This window comes from Aquarana catesbeiana, linkage group LG11, assembly GCF_042186555.1.
Source record: "Aquarana catesbeiana isolate 2022-GZ linkage group LG11, ASM4218655v1, whole genome shotgun sequence".
NCBI lineage: Eukaryota > Metazoa > Chordata > Amphibia > Anura > Ranidae > Aquarana > Aquarana catesbeiana.
In genome coordinates this window covers 203,997,447-204,021,934 of record NC_133334.1, presented here as the reverse complement: position 1 = coordinate 204,021,934, position 24,488 = coordinate 203,997,447, and the positions used below count along the sequence as shown (strand labels likewise).

General features: G+C 43.8%; 1 protein-coding gene across 2 annotated transcripts in view; it reads left to right on the top strand.

The window, feature by feature from the left end:
* Nucleotides 1-24,488, top strand: part of EDC4 (enhancer of mRNA decapping 4) — a 470,500-nt gene that overhangs the window by 243,600 nt on the left and 202,412 nt on the right. For both annotated transcript variants that reach the window (XM_073605174.1, XM_073605175.1), the window contains exons 13-14: nucleotides 6,100-6,172; nucleotides 6,256-6,335. In XM_073605174.1, the coding sequence (XP_073461275.1) occupies nucleotides 6,100-6,172; nucleotides 6,256-6,335 (153 nt within the window). The remainder of the gene's footprint in view (nucleotides 1-6,099; nucleotides 6,173-6,255; nucleotides 6,336-24,488) is intronic.

The following is a 24,488-nucleotide window of genomic DNA, read 5'->3' as shown; positions in this document are numbered from 1 at the left end:
TAATATAAATTACATAAGATGATTGTAAAGAGTATATAACCAAACGGTTACTCTATGAGCTTACTAATCCTCATGCTGCACTCATATGGCTAACAGAAAATAGGTAGGTATAGTGTGTAACCGAACAGACACTTCATTCCCTTCCTAACTGAAACACTATACTATTATAAAGGCAGATACCATATCAACAAAACGATCAAACAGGTTGCACTGTCCTTCATGTGTAGAGTAATCGTAAATGGAGCTTAAGTGATACTATACTGGTCCCACAATGTTGAAGCAATAGGGTACCGCTTGGAATGAAGCTATAGACAAAGGGCCAGACAAAAGAACCCAAAATAAGCCAAGTACAATGCCTATTGACTTGACACATTTGTTACATAGTGTCACCAGTAAAATGCCAGGACTCGCCAAAATAAATAGTCAATATCAATGTACAAAACCCTGCTGGGTGATCCTCATACAGGCCGTGTTCCTCAGTCTCTTTTACATTACCCAGTCTGTTATCCTCACGCCTCCCAAGGACCCAAACCTGTGAAAAGCCCCCAAACTGGCCAGCTACCTTAATAGGGAGAGGGGGCGGACATAACGGGAGCTGGGTGGGCCCTTTCTCTATGGATAGAGGCACGCAGAAACCTATGAAAAAAGGGGAGGGGAGTATAGGGGGAGAGGATAGAAGGCGTGCAAAAGAGGAGGCTGCTGGGTAACCAGGGCGGACCGACTATATACGCCAGCCCGCACGTAGCCTTCATCTCCATATACAAGTAGCCTCGCTAGGACTTCCGTGTGCGCTCCAGTGTGAGGCACAAGATGGCCACTAACCCAGAAGCGACATCAAAACTTCAAGACGTCACATTCTGGGAAAGACGCGTCCACCTGGAAATAACGCGGCCCGGGGTAGACGTGCACTAGGTGGGGCACACATCAAATCCAAACGCCCCCCCCAAAGACACAACGAGAAGCTCATAGAGTAAACATTTTGTTATATACTCTTTACAATCATCTTATGTCATATATATATAATTTTTTTTTTTTTTAGAACAATAGCCGATGTTCCTTGTCTCCTCCATCCTTTCTCCTGATGTGAGGTTTCAATACCTTGGTGGAAATTTCTGCCACCTGACATTCATTCCTGCTTTCCGCCTTCCCGTAGCACCGACAGACATGATGCATTGAGCTGGTATGTATATGGGATTGGAGATTTATGGGGGCTGTCCCCCCCCCCCCCACATGACTTCCTCGAGGAGATGTAAATACTATGTGTAATTTATATGCATCCAATATGTATTTTGTACGTTGTTTTTATAGATTTAAATTGGTGATACCAGGCATTATATCAGACGAATTTTCTAACCCTGGGGAAGCGGCTGTGATAATTCTGATTGTTCCTATTGCGCTATTATTTCATTACAATAATTTTTTATTGCAGGTATATCAACACATACAGCAATACCAAAAGCACCTAGTCTGCCCATGCAGGGGCTATGACTGGCGGCATAAAGAATACAAAATACAAAGCATAAAGAAAAGGAAGGAAGGCCTCCTGTCTAAACCAGCACAGAAATCCTCAGTACAACATGCATATAATTTGGGTTTAACCCCATAGAATGCAAAATTAGCCAGGACCCATATCCTAATATCTCTTTTTTTAAATAGTCTTGGGCATCTCTAGACAAGGACAAGAGAAAAAGGAGAACAGGGAGGAAAGAAAAAGAGGGTAACGGTAAGGTGAAGGAGAGAGTGAAAGAATAGGGGACCTGGGATCGCTCTAGATACAAGGTAGAGCCAGCCCATACTTGCCGGAGGAAGATGAGGGAAGGCATAAGTCAACCATGGTTCCCAGACTCTAAGGAACTTGGCATGTGTGTGTTTAAGAATACTGGACATCTGTTCCTTGAACATCATGGCCGTCAAGCGGTCTCTCATTCGCTGGAAAGGGACCGTAGGTTTCTTCCATGCTTGGGCGATTATCCTTGCAGCTATAAACAAAGTAGGTTGCCAGTTTCTGCTGATGAGTGAATAAGCCCGGGATGGGGCAATGTAGCAAAGCAAATTTAGGCTGGGTTCACACCTATGCGAATTGGATGCGTTTTTCCCCGCATCCAATTATTTGCATAGCAGGAGAATGTGAGCGGCTTTCTATGAAGCCGGTTCACATATCTCCGGGGCGGCTGCGGAACCAGCACTGCACAGAAACGCTGTAGGTCTCTGGCTCCGTTTCAGTGCCAAATTCAGTCAAAGATTCGTCCCTGAACCAGAAAATGGGGTCGCACAGAGTTCCTGTGCGATCTGCAGCCGGTTCCAGTGTGAACTGAGCCTAAGCCTCTTTTCAGATGTTCAAATTTAAAAAGAGTACAGCAAACCAAACACTCGGGACCAAAAGCCCACCAGTCGTGGGTAGGTCCACCAAGTTTGCAAAACATCCCCACGATGGCCACACCCTTGGAAACAGTGACCACTAGAAGCAGGGTTTACACGGCAATACGTGCTGCTATTGCGTTATTATTCAATGGAAACCTATTTATACTATGTATAATTTTTAATATTTAATGTTTTAGAAAGCTTTGATACTTTAATACTATATATGATGTTTGTGGATATCAGTGCACTGATGCGCCATCCTTGGAACACCCATTTTTTCTTTCTATATTATTGGGTTGATGACCCTTCTGTACTAAGATTTAACAGTCCACATTCATTAGATGCAGTGTCCCCTTTACACACACTCATGCTCTTTAACCACTTCAGCCCTGGAAGAATTTACCCCCTTCCTGACCAGAGCACTTTTTGCGATTTGGCACTGCGTCGCTTTAACTGACAATTGCGCGGTCGTGCGACGTTGCACCCAGACAAATTTGACGTCCTTTTTTTTTCCACAAATAGAGCTTTCTTTTGGTGGTATTTCATTGCCTCTGAGGTTTTTATTTTTTGCGCTGAAAACAAAAAAAGAGCGATAATTTTGAAAAAAAAACACACCATTTTTTGTACTTTTTGCTATAATAAATATCCCCATTTTTTTTAAAACAAATTTTTTCTCAGTTTAGGCCGATAAGTATTCTACATTTTTTGGTAAAAAAAATCGCAATAAGCGTACATTGATTGGTTTGCGCAAAAGTTATAGTGTCTACAAAATGGGGGATAGATTTAGAGCATTTTTATTATTATTATTTTTTTTTTTTTTACTAGTAATGGCGGCAATCTTCAATTTTTATTGTGACTGAGACATTATGGCAGACATATCGGACCATTTAGACACATTTTTGGGGTCATTGGAATTAATACAGCGATCAATGCTATAAAAATGCATTGATTACTGTAAAAATGTCACTGGCAGTGAAGGGGTTAACACTAGGCGGCGATCTAGGGGTTAACTGTGTTCCCTGGGAGGTGATTCTAACTGAAGGGGGAGGGGACTGACTAGAGGAAGTGACGGATCGTGGTTCCTAGCTGATAGGAACACACGATCTGTCACTCCTGTCAGAACTGGGAAGTGTGTGTGTTTACTCTCTGTTCTATGTCAACGGCTCACGATCGCTCATGGCTGGCGGTCATCGCGACCGTCGCCCACAAGCATCGGCACCCTAGCTGTGCAGCGGCGCGCACGCGCCTGCTATCTCGACCCCGCGGGTAAACGTATAGCTACGATGGCTCGCGCCGGGGAGCCAACCTGCCGCAGTATAACTGCGGCGGTTGGACGGGAAGCGGTTAAAAAACTAAGAATAACTTTTATTTTTGCCAAATTTCAGTCTTTTTTTTTTTTTTTTCCCCCTATACAGTATATAGTAAACCATTGGAAAAAAAAAAGTGGTGGTTAAATAACAGAAAAAGCTTTATCATTCTCAAAAAATTGATGTAAAATACATTTGGGCTCAGTGTTGCATGAGTATATTTCATTCAAAGTGTGACAGCACAGAAAACTGAAAAATGGCCTGGACTGGAAGGAGGGGAAACAGCCCAGTCTATAAGTGGTTATTGAATTTCTCCAAATATGGGTTGCATCCTACAGTAGCATTGGGTGATAGTGGGATGTTTGGAACAGATATTTAACATTTTAGTTCAATTTATATTCGTTCCCTCTGCTCTCTGTGGGGATATCAGGAGAAGATTGATCAATGGATCTTAATGTTCGTTTGGTAATGTAGACTGGAGCATTTGAGAGTATGCATAGCAATTTTGGTAAAAAAAAGTTAAATTTAAAGCTTTTTTTTTCTTCAATGCAGTAAGGGAAATAGCCTTCTATTTCATCTTTTTAGTTATAAATGCCTGAACAACTGGCATAAATATATTGTATATGGCTCAAGGGCCATTAAGAACAGGAGAGGGTGACGAGGGATATCCCTGTCTGGTACACCTTGAAATATGTTGTGAACTGGCTTCCATTAATCCTGTTCCTAGCTGTGGGTTCCATGTATAATAATCTCACACATGCTTTTTCCATATCTAGGGAAACGACAACTCTAGTCTCAAGATTGTCATGGTGCATTTGTACAGAGAGTGGTCAAATAACCACCTAATATTAAATTGAGTGCCTCTGCCTGGTGTAAAGCCTGTTTGATCCGAACAAATAGTAATAACAGATTGTACCTTTTTGGCCAATACCTTCACCAATAATTTAATGTCCATGTTAATTAGGGATTCGCAGTCTAACCAGATCTTTGCCTGGTCGTTAAACTTCTCATAGAGATTTGTAGGGAACCTTCCTCCCTAGCACAGTTGTATATTCATAATAGATGAGGAGTGAGGAATTCCCTATTTGTCTAATACCGCTCAATTAGGTACCCCTAAAGTTCTGGTGTTTTGTGAAAGAAAAAAGATGCAAGCACCTGTGTCATTCTGTTTTTGCGTAGCTTCCCCTAATTTCCTGTTAGAGCATGAACTATGTCACAAGTGAGAGCAAGGTTTCAAGCTGATGTCAGTCATTTAGTAGACGGGAGGAGGCTTGGCTTGCTGCCTTTTATGTTTTGGAGCTGTGTAAGGGTAGTCTGTGATCTGGTGACCTGCTCAGTTAAGAAGACATGCATGATTTTAAAGAGGATACAGCAGCTAAATTTAACACATGCCTTGTCTGCTGCTTTTAATAGTTACAATTTTAGGATTTAATAACCCTTTTTCCCACCTGACAGGATGACAGGGTAACATAAAAGCAAATTTTACCAGGAAAGCACACCTTTTGGCACTTGTATGTGTGAATGTCTTCAAGGCCTTTTGTCCCAGTATAGGATTGTGTGTTCTAGGCATGGGCTATGTGCAAGCCCTTGACTTCTTACATGTTCACTTTAAAACAGAGCTAAACACATTGATCTAAGTTTTAAAAAAACGTTATCCCCAGTTCACACCGGTGCGACTTGTCATGTGATTTGATGGTTCCAAGTTGCATTACAAGCTGCACCCTATTGTTGGCAATGGAACGGTTCAGATCGGTTCAGCTCCAATTTTGTTCCTGCACTATTTTTTGCGATTTCAGGTGCGACTTACATATCTGTGCATGAAGACACACAGATGTCAGGCAAGTCGCGCCTGAAATCGCACTGACCTGCGGCTTTAAAATCATGCTACTTCAAGTAAAGTGGCACGATTTCAAAGTCGCATTCAGTGTGAATAGGTGTTTTCTGTCCCAGCATGCTGGGAATGCTAACTGTCACATATACTTGTGCACTCAACCAAACTTTCAAACTATCAAATGGATGGTGTCATAACTGATCACATGTGCAGCACCATGTCAGTTGCAAATCAGTTAGAAGCTAAGATGGCAGTTTCCATTGGCTGAAAAGGATAGAAGGTTTTAGTTCCTCTTTAATTGCCATCTCTTCCAGTGCCAAAGCCTGTGACATGTGGAAATTTTGGGGTTTGATAATTTTATTGTTGGGAGTAGGATTATAGCCAACATGTATAAGATCTGAGGTACTATAAAGAGCCTGCACCTAGGATCCCTGGTGCTTTCCCGGAACGACTGATTCAAATACATGCACACTACCTGGTATCACAAGGTACCTGCATTTTATCTTTAATTTTTGATTTGACTGTGTTAGGTGGTCTTTAAATTTTAAAATTGTATCATCTTTTTTTCCTAACTATTTTGTTACTTTGTTGTATTTTTAGAAGAGGCACTGGATTCAGATGAAGGGGATGATGCCACAGCTGTTCTTATAAAACTATTTTGTGTGCACACAAAGTAAGTATCTAGGACATGTTAATCAAATTTATGTCTTTGTTGTGTGATGTATTGAGCTCCAACATATCACTATTTTGTTTTAGGGCTTTGCAAGATGTACAGATCAGGTTTAAACCACAGCAGAACACTGCAGTACTTGTAAAAGGCGCACATGAAGATTTTGGTAGGTACTCATGTGTATTCATGTAAACTTTTATATGTATGTGCGCATTTATGTGTCATTTTATATGCAAGTATGAACTGTGGCTGTGATATTTGAAATGACAGTACTGATTATTGTTCCCTTACTAACCACCACCTTTGAATGGTTTGTGTTCAAGTCAGGGCCGAAACAAGGGGGGGAGGACATGCCTCGGACGCTACATTGAGAGGGGCGCCATGGCTGACAGTGTATGTCTGCAGGTGTTCAGAGAGGGAGAGGAGCGGTAGGAGAAAGCATGCAGGAGAACATATACGCTGCCCATCTCAGGTCCTGGTGCTCAGGTCCTCAGCACCAGTGATTTGTTTTGAGGAGCTCTGGAGATGCAAAGTTGTGTGGGAGCCTACAACTCAGATGCCTGTCTGTCTCTTCTATGCTCGGGAGGACACGTGTGCCCCCTCCCCACCTGTGTCGGCTCTGCAGGCTGGCAGCGTCAATGGCCTGAAGTGTTGGAGGAGTTACAAGATCCTGTGCGAACAGGACCCGGTAAGGAATGTGGCTAGGAGACAGCAGATCCCCTTGGCTGAATGGGAGCTTTGTCAGCAAGTCCACACACAACACGCACACAATCTTTAAGCTGCAGCAGCCAACAGTGATCAGAGCAGCTGAAAGATCTTTTCTGTAACTACAACTGCACTGCCTAAGAGAGGGCTCCCCCTGTGCTGCTAAAATCATGCTGGTAGGGGGGCAAACTAATGTAAGGAGGGCACATATCACATATATGGGGGGGGGGCAAATTGATCTAAGGGGGAGAGGCACACTGACTGGAGCTGGAAAATTGATATGGGGGGGGGGGTGGAGTTTGCTGATGTAGGGGGAGCTCTAATGCAAGAAGAAAGGCACTATTGTAAGGGGGGGGGGGGGCACTAATTGTAAAGGCTGGAATCATAAGGGGAACCCTGAAGTAAGAGGGGACACTGATTTAAGGAGTGGGCAATGAATTAAAGTGCAACACTGATGTAAAGGGGGGAGTCTTCTGCAAGGAAGGTAGGGGGAAGCACTGATGTAAAAGGGAATTGAAGTAAGATGGAACATTGATATAAAGGGGCAAATTGATGTAAGGGGGGTGGGCTCTAATTCAGTGTCCCCTCTTACTTCAGAGCCCCCCCTTTATATCAGTGTCCCATCTTACTTCAAAGGGGGGCAGCACACTGATGTAAGGAGGGACTCTGATGCAAGGAAGACAGTTTTATGTAAGGGGGCACTGATGTAAGGAGGGACTCTGTAAGATGGGACATTGATGTAAGGGGGGACACTGATGTAAGGAAGAATCCTGATATAAAGGGGGATACTAATATAAGGTGGGGCATTATTGTAAGTGGGGGGGCACTGATGTAAGAGGGGACACTGATGTAAGGAGGGACAAGGAAGGCAGTGTTTTAAGGAGGGATTGATGTAGGAGGGGACATTGAATTAAAGGGGAGAACTGATGTAAGGAAGGACTCTGTAAAGGGGGGAGGGCACTGATGTAAGAGGGGACACTGATACAAGGAAGGCAGTATTTTAAGGTGGGAGTAATGTAAGGCGGGACATTGATATAAAGGGGTATGCTGATGTAAGGTTGAATTCTGATGTAAAAGTGATTGATGATGGGAGTGACTCTGATGTGAGGGCAGATTCTAAAGTAAGGGGGCATTGATGTAATTGGAAGAATTGATGGGGGGGGGGGGGTGGCATTTATGTAAAAAATAATTTAGAAATGGATATTAAATAATAAAAAAACCTACCAACACTGTCCTCTTTCAGGGGACAAACTGAGTCTTTGCCCCGGCTGACCGAATGTCTAGTTTTGCCACTGGTTCAAGTACTGCTAAATGCTGCAGACAACAAGTAGTTAAAAATGTTAAAACTACGAATTAGGTGTGTGTATGAGGGGGGTTACTCACTGTAGTTGTAAAGGGAAAAAATGTCTTCACCTTTGGCAGATAGTAAGGGAAACCAAATTAGAAAGTCAAACTGAAAGTACAAGATTTGTCTGCATATTTTTAATCTGTGTAAAGTTTTTTTGTGCCCAGAGCAAGCACACTAGAGAATTTATGGTGCATTTCCTGAACAGACAGTTAAGCACTTTAAAACAAGCCAGTGCCAAAGATACTCTTTTTATTTATTTATTTATTTTTTTAGCCATTGATTAATTGCTCCTTGTGATTCTGGGCTCTACTATGTACCCACCAAGCAAAAAAAGCATTCCTTTGTGTAACTCCCATGTTTGAGACCAGTAAAGTGTATTTTAAAACATTGTTACCTAATTACATACAAAAGAAACAGAAAAAAACAAATTGCTGTTATTTTTTTGTTAATTTTAAGTGACCCTCATATAAAACCATTAGTTAAAAGTGTTCTAAAGATTTACAATCTAAATCGTTAAGTGAATTGGTTAATTTTGATTTCTTATAATGTTTCCTTTTGTATGGAGCTGAATATACATTTTTATGTATTACCGTATTTATCGGCGTATAACACGCACATTCATTTTAAGAGTGAAGTTTCAGGAAAAAAAACTTACATTTTAAATAAGGAACTTTGAAGCAAAATAAGGGTCAGTGCCCATCTGCAGCTTCACAAGTGCCATCAATGCAGCCTCATCAGTCCACATCAATGCAGCCTCACTCATCAGTCCACATCAGTGCAGCAGCCTCGCCATTGCCATCAATGCAGCAGCCTCGCCATTGCCATCAATGCAGCAGCCTCGCCATTGCCATCAATGCAGCAGCCTCGCCATTGCCATCAATGCAGCAGCCTCGCCATTGCCATCAATGCAGCAGCCTCGCCATTGCCATCAATGCAGCAGCCTCGCCATTGCCATCAATGCAGCAGCCTCGCCATTGCCATCAATGCAGCAGCCTCGCCATTGCCATCAATGCAGCAGCGTTTACCATTGCCATCAATGCAGCAGCCTTTACCATTGCCATCAATGCAGCAGCCTTTACCATTGCCATCAGTGCAGCCTGATTGATGCCCATCTGCAGCCTAGAGGGAACAGGGAGGGACGAGTGTCGACAGATTACATACAGTGAGAATCTCCTATGATAAACAGAACAGTGATCCAATGGTGGCCCAGGAGACAGGACTTCCCATTACAGAGGCCGCCAAGTAAAAAGGAGATTCTCACTGTATGTAATGTGATGGCGCTCATCCTGCTCACCTCCCTGTCCCCTCCGAGGCAGCTAAAATTGAAGTATTGGCGTATAACACGCACATGATATTTGCACCTGATTTTCATGGTGAAAAAGTGAGTGTTATACGCCAATAAATACAGTACTTAAGGGTGGATTTTGACCTTCAAAAGAGATATTTTGTCACATACTGTGACATTCCCAGTAGTTAGCCATAAGGTGCTATAGGGTTCCCAAGCAGTGGTCCATTCTTTTAGCACCCAGACCCTAAAGACCCCTTTGGGGGGTTTGCTCACTGCGACAAGTGATGTTTGGTCCTTTTCGGGAACCTGAAGGGTGGATAAAGACAGGGTTTCTCTGAATTTTTGACTGGGTCCTCCCTTCCTCACCATCTTGCAGGGATTTTCCATGTAGTGTTGCTGCTTGTGTGGTGACATAGTTTCACTATGTTTTCCGGCTGTGAGCATTTGCCCACCATTTCTGCCAAGAGAATGCATGAAGCATATCTGTTGGTCTCCCAGCTTCCTTCTGTTCGAGAAACACAGCCACGGTACATTGGTCAGTGCCTGGGTCATCGCAGCTTTTCTTCCAGACATATCCTAATGCCTTCTCTTTCACGCATTGTGAATACCCTTCAGGGGATCCCCATATGTGCACAACATCCATCCTTTATTCACAAGTTGCTTTATATTTGATTGTCAGCAACCACTGATGTGGGTAACCTCATTCACATAAGTGTCTTTTGCTTCCTCATTAAATTCCTTAAATTCTCAACAGTTTTTCTGTATCTGGAGGAACTCAACTTGAGAATTACATTTGGTGGTTGCTGTTGGGTGTGGTGACTGGCAACTTGGAAGAATGTGTTACCTGCTGTAGGTTTTCAAAAAGTATTTCTATATCTGTCCTTCCTGGATGTTGACTTAAAAATCCAAGAACGATATTGGACTCTGTATTAGGTGGATAATGCTATCATCCCTGTTTAATATTGACATAAACTCATTCAGTTGGCCACATGATCCATTCCGCAACACCATCACATCATTAATATAACAAAAAACCCATAGTTTCAAAAGTTCCCGAAACCCCTTTTAACCACTTGCCTACTGGGCACTTTTACCTACTTCCTGTCCAGGCCAATTTTCAGCTTTCATTGCTGTCGCACTTTGACAATTGCATGGTGATGCTATACTGTACCCATATGAAATTTTTGTAATTTGTTTCACACAAAGCTTTCTTTTGGTAGTATTTAATCACCACTGGGTTTTTTTATTTTTTGCTAAACATATTAACCAACTCAATAGGGGGCACTTAACCCCCTCCCTGCCCAGACCAATTTTCAGCTTTCAGGGCTCTCACACTCTGAATGACAATTACTCAGTCATGCAACACTGTACCCATATGAAATGTGCGTCCTTTTTTTCACACAAATAGAGCTTTCTTTTGGTGGCATTTAATCACTAGTGGGGTTTTTTTGTGCTATAAATAAAAAAAGACCGTACATTTTGTGAATAAAATGCCTTTTTTTGTTTCTGTCATAAAATTTTGCAAATTAGTAACTTTTCTTCATAAATTTTAGCCAAAATGTATACTGCTAAATAGCTTTAGTAAAAATAACCCAAATTAGTGTATATTATTTGGTCTTTGTGAAAGTTAGTCTACAAACTATGGTGCCAATCACTGAAAATTGATCAAACCTGAAGTACTGAAGGCCTATCTCATTTCTTGAGACACTAACAAGTCAGGAAAGTACAAATACCCCCCAAATGACCTTTTTAGAAAGTAGACATTCCAAGGTATTAAGTAGCATGGTGAGTTTTTTAAGTTGTAATTTTTTCCCACAATTCTTTGCAAAATGAAGATTTTTTTTTAACAATATTGTCATATTATCAGGTTACTTCTCACACACAGCATATGCATACAACAAATTACACCCCAAAATACGTTCTTGCCCTGTTTAAAAGGACGAACGTCATATGCACGCACAGAATGCTCTGGCGCACACCCAGCTTATTTTAAGCTGTGTATGCCAAGCATGTGGTGCTTCCAGAAGGCAGCTGTGGGACACAGAGCAGGCTCTGAACAGACACTTGCAGTGGTTAATTTTTCCTTACCCGGGTCACATGAGTCACCCGGGTTATGTGTTGCTTGGCAGGCTAAAGGTGATTAGCAGGATTGTTGCATAGGGGCTTGGTGAGCCCTATTAAAGGGTCTCCCTTCTGAGGTGTTTTAATACTACACCCAAGTACTCTTTGTGTTTATTAAATGTCTTCCAAAAAGAGGAGTGGGACTAACACCACAGGGAAGGGCACAACTATGTTGTCAGTAGTTCCTGATAAACCTAGTCGTATCCCTAGTGTTGTATCCCCTGAAGGACCAGAGGCTTCCGTGCAATCTGAGCCGCTGCGCCTATCTGGTATTGTGCCTACAGTCAACACAGCTGCTTCACCCCTTATCACTAAGGCTGAACTGTCTTCAGCCCTAGCCGGGTTAAAGCACAGGATTGCCGGCATGATTGCCTCCATCTCGCAGTGAAAACCCAGGGACTGCTTCCTCAAATGTCTCAGCGTCAGGGCGGTTCCGCTGCCAACAGAGCGCTAGGGCCAGGGGCAAGCTGCAAGGCCAGGGCCTTGGGTCCAAGATTCTTCTAAACCCAGCACCAAGCCCTCCTTTTGAGGGGACGCCCCCACTCCATCGGGTGGGGGGAAGGCTGCTGCACTTTGCGGACATTTGGAAAACAACAATTCAACATGAGTGGGTCACCTCAATTTTATATCTCGTGGCTACAAGCTGGAGTTGCAGGGGGTTCCTCCTCAGAGGTTTCTGAGATCCAGCGTTCCCTCAGATCCTCCAAAAAGAAACTTATTGCTTCAGGCACTTCATTATCTAGTGCATCAAGGAGTGATTGTAGAGGTTCCTGTATTCGAAAGGGGCACAGGGTTTTACTCAAACCTGTTTACGGTTCAGAAACCAAACAGGGACAACAAGGCCCATTTTGGACCTAAGGTCCCTGAACAGGCATCTATTGATACAGTCATTTTGGATGGAGTCTGTCCGCTCAGTAGTAACCTCACTCCAGAGGGGAGACTTTCTAGCCTCCATCGGTATAAAAGACATGTATTTACACATACCTATCTTTCAGCCTCATCAGAGGTTCCTACGTTTTGCAGTAGAGGAAAGTCATTTTCAGTTTGTGGCTCTACCCTTCATGCTTGCTACAGCTCCCCAGGTGTTCACAAAGGTCCTAGCACCAGTACTGGGTCTTTTAAGGGCCCAAGGGATCCTGGTGCCCAGGTATCTGGACGACCTCCTGCTCAGAGATCACTCAGTACAGGCTCTAGAACAGAGCATAATATACACAGTGTGGTATTTGAATAGCTTAGGCAGGATCGTAAATAACAAAAAGTCAGCCTTGAGACCAGCTCAAAGTCTGAAGTATTTAGGTCTGATCCTAAACACAGTCCAAGCAAGAGTATTCTTGCCACCCATAAGGATCAGTGCCCTGAAGGATCAGGTGCATCAGATAACGGGCACCAGACAAGCCTCCATTCGGCTCTGTATGAGTCTTCTAGGGAGGATGGTAAGCGAATTTTTTCTCAGTTTAGGCAGATATGTATTCGGCTACATGTTTTTGGTAAAAAAAAAAAAAAAAATCGCAATAAGCGTATATTGATTGGTTTGTGCAAAAGTTATAGCGTCTACAAAATAGGGGATAGATTTATAGCATTTTAATTATTTTTTTTTTTTTTTACCAGTAATAACGGCGATCTGCTCTTTTTAATCAGGACTGCGACATTATAGCGGACACATCGGACACTTGACACATTTTTGGAACCATTGGCATTTATAGAGCAATCGGTGCTATAAAAATGCTGTAAAATACTGTAAAAATGTCACTGGCAGAGAAGGGGTTAACACTAGGGGGAGGGGACTGACTAGAGGAAGTGACGGATCGTGGTTCCTAGCTAACGGTAAATCACAATCTGTCACTCCTCTCAGAACAGAGATTTGTGTGTTTACACACACACTTTCCTGTTCTGCCTCTCGTGCTCGCGATCGCTCGTGGCCGGCGATTTTTGCGACCTGTGCAGCGGGCGCGTACATGCGCCTACTATCCCAATCCCGCAAGCCCACGTATAGGTACGACGGTTCGGTTTGTAGTCATTACAAACAACTGAGGTCCTCCAGCCACCTTTACGGAACCTTTTGCTTTTTTCCCCAAATCTTTATTTTTATAATCACTTCGGCCCTGGAAGGTTTTACCCACTTGCTGACCAGACCAGTTTCTGCGATACGGCACTGTGTCGCTTTAACCGACGCGGTCGTACGAAGCTGTACCCAAAAAAATGAATGTGTTTTTTTTCCCCCCACAAATAGAGCTTTCTTTTGGTGGTATTTGATCACCTCTGCTGTTTTAATTTTTTGTGCTATAAACAATAAAAGACCGACCATTTTGAAGAAAACACTATCTTTTACTTTTTACTATCATAAATATCCCACATTTTTCTATCAAAAAACAAACTTTTTCCTCAGTTTAGGCCGATATGTATACTTCTACATATTTTTGGTAAAAAAAAATCGCAATAAGCGTATATTGACTGGTTTGCGCAAAAGTTATAGCATTTAGCGGGACTGCGATAATGCGGCAGACAAATCTGACCCTAAGTGACACTTTTCAGGGACCAGTGACACCAATACAATGCACTGATGAATGTTTGAATGACACAGGCAGTGAAGGGGTTAACACCAGGGGCAATCAAGGGGTTAAATGTGTTCCCTGGGAGGTGCTTTCTAACTCGGGGGGGGGGGGGGGGGGGGGGATTCACTGGAGGAAAAGATTGTGATTCAGCTTAGCTGAAACATGATCTTTTTCTTTTCCTCCCTGACAGAGCAGCGGTGTGCTTTGTTTACATTGGCACACCTCTGCTCCGGTTCTCTTCTGAATGATCGGCGGGTCACGGCAACCACCAGACCCACTGATTGGCTCCTGCTGTGTCCATTCGCAGCGGGAGAGGTGCTTCGACGGCGCACGTGTCGCCTGAACGGCATGCACAAAATCACGTACAAGTACGTGATTTTGTGCAGCCGGGCCACCCGCAGTAAATGTACGTGGAGCCGTCCAAAAGCAATTAAACTAATAAAACACACAAACATATGTTATCTTTCAATGATAAACTACAATAAATAAAACATATAAAAGTATAATACAAAAAGTAGGCCTTGGTTTAACCTCTATACACATACGGACTCCTAGTACATCACAAAAAAAAAGACATTCACTGCTACTTAGTAATTCGTGCCATAGTCAAGAACATCTAAGAACAACATTAACATCTCATCATATTTTGCATCGTCAGAGGTATGAATTAGACCTAAAGTGTTCCTAAGCTGCTATATCAAGTGCTCCTTAAAATGGGTCAAATTAACATCACCAGTTCTCTAATCTAGTTGGATATGGAAATGTCCTTTTGCAGTACAATGATTTTTTGAGCAAGAAAAAAAAGCCTGGATAATGGCTCCATTATCTCACAGGGTGACAATTCCTCATCTACATTCCCTAGAATACACACCAAGGAGGCTAGGACAACTTGCATTTTAAAAGCTCTGTTAGGCTGGACTCACACCTATGCATTTTTAGTGCTTTTTGCATTTTGCAGATTTGCACTTCAGTCCATTTAACATGGTTTCCTATGGAACATGTAGCCTTAAGCTACATTTGGATGAAAAAAATGTTGCAATAGGTGTGGCTCTCAGCATTTTCACTGCTAATTTACAAGCATTTAGTTAGTTATTCAGCACATGAGCACACCAAGTCCTGCCCACTGCTTTTTTGAAATGACAGTGTAATGGTTGTGCGCATTGCGCACATGAATTACTGTATAGGACATCCACTTGTTCATGTCTCCGCTCATCCCAGTCAATTTGGCATAAGAATAGTCAGCCCATTGATTGGACACACAGACCCATTCCATTAACCAATGCACACTTCAGTCTAGAATCCCTAATAAAACCGTCACATTCGCAGGCATGAGCTATCCGGAAAACAAACAGGTACTTGGTCATAAATACTTCAGCTGAAGTCTGTAGAATACACATAGCTGTCTCTATTTATTTTCCTCAGTTTAATTTGTAACATTTGAAGTCCAAACACCCCTATGTCTTACCCTATGGGAAACCAGTGGAGACCCTTGGCCTCCTAGGTAAAGTAGACATCTGAAACCTTTGTGTGTATCTGTGTGTGTATATATATATTATTTATATAATATTCTGAAGCAAATGTAATGCCGGACAATAATATGCTTGTTAGCAGAGTAGGTATTCAGATATATTAATACCTATAGCAAACTGTATCTGGGACTTTGTCATAGACGTAGTGACATGCCAGCAACCACCCCTTAGATCAGATTGGTCAGATGGTCTGTCAACACCCCCCTTAATGTGAAGAAAAGTGGAATGCAACCACGTTGGGACACCCCTCATTTTAACATCAAACCAAGGAACACCTAACCGGACTTGAGAGGGCCACTGTATCATTTTTTTCTTATTCATTGGACTCGGCAAACCAGGACATAAAGTATTATCACCTTCAACTCCTTTTTAATTCTCCATTGCTTTGTTGTCTTGTTATTTGTAATATCTATTTTTGTAAATATTTTATTTGCATGATTAAACCAATTTTTAATTAAAAAAATTGTTAACACGGTTTCTATTGCCCTAAAGCGAGCTCAAAAAATTCCTGTCTCTTGATGAACGCTACTGCAGTGCCTTGAAAAAGTATTTATACCCCTTTTAACTTCACATTTTGTCATGTTACAACAAAAAAAGTAAAGGTATTTTATTGGGATTTTATGTGGTAGACCAAAACAAAGTGTCACATAATTGTGAAGTGGAAGGAAAATGATAAATGGTTTTCAAAATTTTTTATAAATAAATATCTTGCATTTGTATTCATCCCCCCCGAGTCAAATCTTTGTAGAACCGCCTTTCGCTGCAATTACAACTGCAAGTCTTTTTGGATGCCCTGTATTTGGCTCCATCCATCTTCCCATCAACACTGACCAGCTTCCCTGTCCCTGCAGAAGAAAAGCATCCCCACAACATGATCATGCCACATCGAGGACGTGTGGCTTTGTATTGTCCAGGAGGGGGCTGGTGTGTTCACAGTGATCTGCAGTGTTCGTTTTCCACCACACATAGCGTTTTGCTTTTAGGCCTCATGTACATGGGCATTGGCAAAAACGAGCTGCAAAGCCACTACCGACGCCAGGAAAAATCAGCTGTAATAATGTGCTTTTATTATTATTATACAAGATTTATATAGCGCCAACAGTTTACGCAGCGCTTTACAATGTATAAGGGGGACAACACAATTACAGTACAGATCAATACAAAAGGTACAGGAGGGCCCTGCTCGTAGAGCTTACATTCTAAAGGGAGGGGGTGGTGGTACAAAAGGTAATAGCTGCAAAGAATGATTTGATGGGGGTGGCTCAGGGACCGTTATGTGGGTGTGGCATAGGCTTCCCTGAATAAAAGAGTTTTCAGGGATCTCCTAAAGGTGGACAGGGTAGGGGCTGATCGAACATACTGGGGCAGGGAATTCCAGAGGATGGGAGAGGTTCTGGAGAAGTCCTGAAGGCGAGCATGGGAGGAGGTAACAAGGGAGCTAGAGAGCAGGAGGTCCTGGGAGGAGCGGAGGGGGCGATAACTGCAGATGAGGTTGGTGATGTAAATGGGGGCGATGTTGTGAATGGCCTTGTATGTTATGGTTAGCATTTTGAATTTTACACGGTGGGGTAGGGGAAGCCAGTGAAGGGATTGGCAGAGGAGCAGCAGTCACGGATCGATTAGTGAGGTGTATTAGTCTAGCAGCAGCATTCATAATAGACTGAAGGGGGGATAGCCTGCTTAAGGGTAGGCCATTAAGGAGAGAGTTGCAGTAGTCGAGGTGGGAAATAATCAAGAAGTGAATAAGTTGCTTTGTGGTGTCATTAGTCAGGAAGGGTCGAATTCTGGAGATGTTGCGGAGTTTAAGGCGGCAGGATTTAGCCCGTGATTGGATATGGGGGCTGAAGGAAAGGTCAGAGTCAAGGATTACACCCAGGACCCTGGCATGTGTGGAGGGACCAATGGTTGTGTTGTTGTTATTAATGGTGAAGTCACAGGAGGGGGACCGTGAAGGAGGAAATATAACAAGCTCAGTTTTAGAAAGATTAAGTTTGAGGAAGTGGTGTGACATCCATACCAATATGTCATTCAGCAAGTTTGAGATCCGTGATCTTTTAGTAGCTTTTTGCGCGTTTAGCAGTGTTTCGATGCCTCTATTCAAAATCAATAGTTCCCAGTGAAAGCAGTCTACTGATCCGACTTTCAGCCCATTGATTTAAATTGAAGTCGCATCCAAGTTGGATCATGATGATCCGACTTGTGCTAAGGATCTTGAAGGGGAACCTCACGCCAAAATGGAGGGAAAAAACTGCTTGTCTGGTATAAATTTTGAGGGGAAACCCTAAAAAAAAAAAAAAAAAAAAAAAAAGGCGTGGAATCCATACCAGACCCTTATCCGAGCATGCAGCCCCCCCCCCTGACCATACCAGGCCTCACGCCCTCAATGGGGTTGAGCAGAACACCCCCCTGTTCGGTTCACACCAGAACATGCGAACAGGCAAAAAATTTGTGCGGACACCGTTAAAGACTATGGGACACGAACATGAATAATCAAAAGTGCTAATTTTAAAGGCTTATATGCAAGTTATTGTCAAAAAAAGTGTTTGGGGACCTGGGTCCTGCCCCAGGGGAGATGGATCAATGCAAAAAAAAGTTTTAAAAACGGACGTTTTTTCGGGAACAGTGATTTTAATAATGCTTAAAGTGAAACAAAAGTGTAATATCCCTTTAAATTTCGTACCTGGGGGGTGTCTATAGTATGCCTGTAAAGGGGCGCATGTTTCCCGTGTTTAGAACAGTCTGACAGCAAAATGACATTTCAAAGGAAAAAAAGTCATTTTAAACTACTCGCGGCTATTACTGCATTACCGGTCCGACAATACACATAGAAGTTTATTGATAATAACGGCATGGGAATTCCCCGCAGGGGAACCCTGAACCAAAATTAAAAAAAAAAAAATGATGTAGGGGGTCCCCCTAGATTCCATACCAGGCCCTTCAGGTCTGGTATGGATTGTAAGGGGAACCCCGCGCCAAAAAAAAAAAAAAAAAAAACACGGCGTGGGGTCCCCCCAAAAATCCATAACAGACCCTTATCCGAGCGCGCAACCTGGCAGGCCGCAGGAAAAGAGGGGGGACGAGACAGCGCCCCCACCGAACCGTACCAGGCCACATGCCCTCAACATTGGGAGGGTGCTTTGGGGTAGCCCCCAAAACACCTTGTCCCCATGTTCATGAGGACAAGGGCCCCATCCCTACAACCCTGGCCAGTGGTTGTGGGGGTCTGCGGGCGGGGGGCTTTTCGTAATCTGGAAGCCCCCTTTAACAAGGGGACCCCCAGATCCCGGCCCCCCCCCGTGTGAAATGGTAAGGGGGTACAAAAGTACCCCTACCATTTCACTAAAAAACTGTCAAATGTTAAAGCGGGGGTCCACCTATCTATCGTGGTTTTTTTTTTTTTTTTTTTTTGGAGTTCATTCATAAACTTTTCTTCTCATGATTATCTACTCACATGTTCTGTGTAATAAGTCCGCCTGTGTCCGATTTCGTTGTAAAGAATAACTTATAAAATTCACTGAAGGCGGTTTCCATCTTCATTGTGGGCATTTGAAGCCCACAAGCATGTATTTCCCAGATGCGGTGAATGCTGTGCTCCCAGCATTCACCGAGATGTTGTGATGACGCTGTTGCACAATGCATGCTGGGAAGCCTGTGACTAGCTCCCAGGGGACTGTGGGAGGTCTGGGAGAGGCTAGAAACACGCCTACTCCCATGAGAGGAAAACCAGGAAGTGCTAAGAAGATTAGAAAAAAAAAGGTAATTACGGCGATTTAAATTTTTTTTACACAGCATGTCAGCATCTAGGCAAGGAAGAGAATGCATAGAGATAATGTTCAAAATTTGGGTGGAACCCCGCTTTAAAAATGACAAGAGACAGTTTTTGACAATTCCTTTATTTAAATGCTTCTTCTTTCTTCTATCTTCTATCTTCCTTCGATTTCTTCCTCCATCTTCTTCTTCTTCTGGTTCTTCTGGTTCTTCCTCCGGTGTTCTCATCCAGCATCTCCTCCGCGGCGTCTTCTTCCCTTCTTCTCCTCGGGCTGCTACGCATCCATGATGGCATGGAGGGAGGCTCCCGCTTTTCTCTTCATCTTCTTCTTCTCTTCATCTTCTTCTCGTGCCGCTCCGCATCCATGATGGCATGGAGGGAGGCTCCCACTGTGTGACGCTTCTCCTCTTCTGACGGTTCTTAAATAACGGGGGGCGGGGCCACACCGTGCGCCCCCCTCTGACGCACGGTGACTTGACGGGACTTCCCTGTGGCATTCCCCGTGACGCCACAGGGAAGTCCCATCAAGTCACCGTGCGTCAGAGGGGGGGTGGGGTCACCGGGTGGCCCCGCCCCCCGTTATTTAAGAACCGTCAGAAGAGAAGCATCACACAGCCGGAGCCTCCCTCCATGCCATCATGGATGCAGAGCGGCCCGAGGAGAAGAGGAGAAGAGGAGAAGAGGAGAAGAGGAGAAGAGGAGAAGAGGAGAAGAGGAGAAGAGGAGAAGAGGAGAAGAGGAGAAGAGGAGAAGAGGAGAAGAGGAGAAGAGGAGAAGAGGAGAAGAGGAGAAGAGGAGAAGAGGAGAAGAGGAGAAGAGGAGAAGGAGGAGAAGGAGGAGAAGGAGGAGAAGATGAAGAAGAGGATGAAGAGAAGAGTGGGAGCCTCCCTCCATGCCATCATGGATGCGGAGCGGCCCGAGGAGAAGGGAAGAAGACGCCAACGCCGTGGAGTAGATGCTGGACGAGAACACCGGAGGAAGAACCAGAAGAAGAAGAAGATGGAGGAAGAAACCGAAGGAAGATAGAAAATAGAAGAAAGAAGAAGCTTTTAAATAAAGGAATTGTCAAAAACTGTCTCGTCATTTTTAACATTTTTGACAGTTTTTTAGTGAAATGGTAGGGGTACTTTTGTACCCCCTTACCATTTCACACAGGGAGGAGGGCCAGGATCTGGGGGCCCCCTTGTTAAAGGGGGCTTCCAGATTCCGATAAGCCCCCCGCCCGCAGACCCCCACAACCACAGGCCAGGGTTGTGGGTATGAGGCCCTTGTCCTCATCAACATGGGGACAAGGTGTTTTGGGGGGCTACCCCAAAGCACCCTCCCAATGTTGAGGGCATGTGGCCTGGTACGGTTCAGGAGGGGGGTGGCCGCTCTCTCGTCCCCCCTCCCTTTTCCTGTGGCCTGCCAGGTTGTGTGCTCGGATAAGGGTCTGGTATGGATTTTTGGTGGGACGTTTTTTTTTTTTTTTTTTTTTTTAATTTTGGCGCGGGGTTCCCCTTAAAATCCATACCAGACCTCTGAGGGGTCTGGTATAGATTTTGAGGGGGACCCCACGCCATTTTTTAAAAAAAATTTTGGCCGGGGTTCCCCTTAATATCCATACCAGACCTGAAGGGCCTGGTATGGAATTTAGGGGGACCCCCAGGTCCCCAAACACTTTTTATGACAATACCATGAATATAAGCCTTTAAAATTAGCACTTTTGATTTCTCCCATTGACTTTTAAAGGGTGTTCCGCGGCATTCGAATTTGCCGCAAACACCCCAAATTGTTCGCTATTCAGCGAACTTGCGAACAGCCGATGTTCGAGTCGAACATGAGTTCGACTCGAAGCTCATCCCTAGCCCTCACCATTGGGGGTTTGGGTGCTTTGGGGCAAGGGGGGCTCTGCACCCCTCACCCCAAGGCAGCTTGTCCCCATGTTGATAGGGACAAAGGCCTCTCCCCGACATCCCTGGGCTGTGGTTGTCGGGGTCTGTGGCTGGAGGCTTAACGGTATCTGGGAGCCCCCTTTATCAAGGAGGCCTCCAGATCCCGCCCCCCCGGTGTATGGAAAAAAAGGCAGTGTAGTGTGATGAAAAACAAGAGACTGTTTTGATAAGTCCTTTATTAAAAAATCTTCCGTAGATCTTCTCCCTCCGGTCTTCGCCACCAACCCGGTCCTCTTCCAACCCTGTCTTTGTGCCAGATCCGCTCTCTTATATAGCAATGGGTGTGGCCATCCAGTGATCTCGCCATTAGACCCTGCTCCTTGTGACGTAACAAGGGGCCGGGTCTCATGGTGACGTCACCTAATGGCCACGCCCCATTGCTCTATAACAACCGTCACAGAGCGGAGCTGGCACAAAGACAGGAGACGGTGTCGGAGGAGGACTGTCGGTGGCGGAGAAGACCAGAGAAAGATTTTTAATAAAGGACTTGTCAAAACCGTCTCTTGTTTTTATTTACACTACACAGCCTTTTTTTGGGGTGAATGGCTAGGGGTACATACCCATTCACATATGGGGGGGGGGGGGGGGGCGGGATCTGGAGGCCCCCTCGTCTCCTTCTCTCCCCCCTTTCTTGACCTGCCGGGTTGTATGCTCGGATAAGGGTCTGGTATGACTTTCGAGGGGGACCCCACATCATCTTTGTTTTTTTTTCATCATGAACTGACTTGGATGCGACTACCATTCAAATGAATGGGCTGAAATTGTTGATTAATGTGTCTTAATGTTTACAAGCATTTGGTGTTTTAAATGCTGGTTAATTACAGTCCTGAATGCGATTCATCTGCTTTCAAAAAAACTTTAGTAAACTCAACTGCCTCTAAACTACTATAAACGACATGTACACATAGGATAACATTGAGGAGAGTTCAGGGGCTGCTGTAAAAAATGCCAACTGGCCTCATGTACAGTGTATATGAGGCCTTAGGCCAAAAAGTTAGATTTTGGTCTCATCTGACCATCTTCTTCCACATGTTTGTTTTGTCCCCCACATGCCTTCTCGCCGACTGGACTCATTTCAACAATGGCTTTCTTCTTGCCACTCTTCCATAATGGCCAGATTTGTGGAGTGCATGCCTAATATCTGTCCTGTGGACAGATTCTCCCACCTGAGCTGTGGATCTCTGCAGCTCCTCCAGAGTTACCATGGGCCTCCTGGCTGTTTCTATGATTAATGCTATCCTTGTCCGCCCTGTCAGTTTATGTGGACGGCCATGTCTTGGTAGGTTTGCAGTTGTGCCATACTCTTTCCATTTTCGGATGATGGATTGAACAGTGCTCCATGAGATGTTCAAAGCTTGTGATGTTTTTTTTATAACCTAACCCTGCTTTAAACTTCTTCATAACTTTATCCCTGACCTGTCTGGTGTGTTCCTTGGCCTTTATGATGATGTTTGTTCACTAAGGTACTTTAACAAACCTCTGAGGGCTTCACAAAACGTCTGTATTTATACTGAGATGAAATGACGCCCAGGTGGACGCTATTTACTAATTGGGTTACTTTTGAAGGCAATTGGTTCCACTAGATTTTAGTTAGGGGTATCATAGTAAAGGGTGCTGAATACAAATGCAGGCCACGCTTTTTTACATATTTATTTGTTAAAAATTTTGAAAATCATTTATTTTCCTTTCACTTCACATTTATGTGGCACTTTTGTGTTGGTCCATCACATAAAATCCCAATAAAATGCGTTTACATTTTTGGTTGTAACATGACAAAATGTGGAAAATGTTTAAGGGTATGAGTACTTTTTCAAGGCACTGTACATGTTAAATTTCTGCATATACGGTACCTGTCTATGGTGACAGTGTATGTACAAATATGTATTTTGAAATCATAATTATATAAATAATCTGGTGGAATTTTCCTGTTTTTCAGTATATACTCGAGTATAAGCCGAGTTTTTCAGCACATTTTTTTTTGTGCTGAAAGTGCCCCCCTCGGCTTATACTCGAGTCAAGCTCTTTTCTGGTGCAAAGAATGACATTTTCCGAACCGACTTTGGGGCCCCGTATCTTGGGGCCACTTGGTGCAAGGAACCCCAAATTTGGTATGCCAAGCCAGTGGAACTAGTACTACAACATATCCAAAGCGGCCTTGAGATATGGGGCCCCAAAATTGGTTCAGAAAATGTCATTCTCTGCTGCAGAAAAGTGCTTGACATTTTCCGAACTGAATTTGGGGCCCCGTCTCTCAGGACCACTTAGTACTAGGAACCCCAGCTTTGGATATGTTGTATTGCTAGTTCCACTGGGTTTCCACACCCAATTTGGGGTTCCTAGCACCAAGTGGCCCTGAGATATGGGGCCCCAAATTCGGTCAACTGTGTCCATCTGCAGCAATGTCATTTCGGGACCCTTTGGGTCCAGAGACCCCAAATTTTGGCTGCAGCTAGGGGGCATCTAGGAACCCTTAACTACCGAGTTTGAAGTTCAGGGGCCCTATGGCTGCAAATGGGCACAGTGAGGCTGCAAATGGGCATTGTTGACCTTCTTTTCCACTTACAGTAGCTCCGCATTTCTCACCCTAGGCTTATACTCGCGTCAATAAATTTTCCCAGTTTTTTTGTGGTAAAATTAGGTGCCTCGGCTTATATTCGGGTCGACTTATACTCGCGTATATACGGTACAGTGAAAAACAAGAGAAGGGTGCACTGACCTAGTGCAATTCCAATGGAAACATTTATTGAAGAGTAAAAAGTGACACAAAACATACTCACAAATGTAGGTGGTCCAGGACATGTTCTGGTCTCCTTGGAGTTTTCCAGCAGTCCTAGAAGCGTTCGGTTCATGTTGTTCTTTGACATGCATATGTATGCAAAGAACAATATGAACTGAACGCTTCTAGGACTGCTGGAAAGCTCCAAGGAGACCAGAACGTGTCCGTGATGGCTAGGCTAGGTATGTTTTTTTGTCACTTTTTACTCTTCAATAAATGTTTTTAATTGAATTGCACTAGGTCAGTGTTTTTTGTTGTTTTCTAGTACTTTTGGATACCCATGGTCCTGAGAAGGCA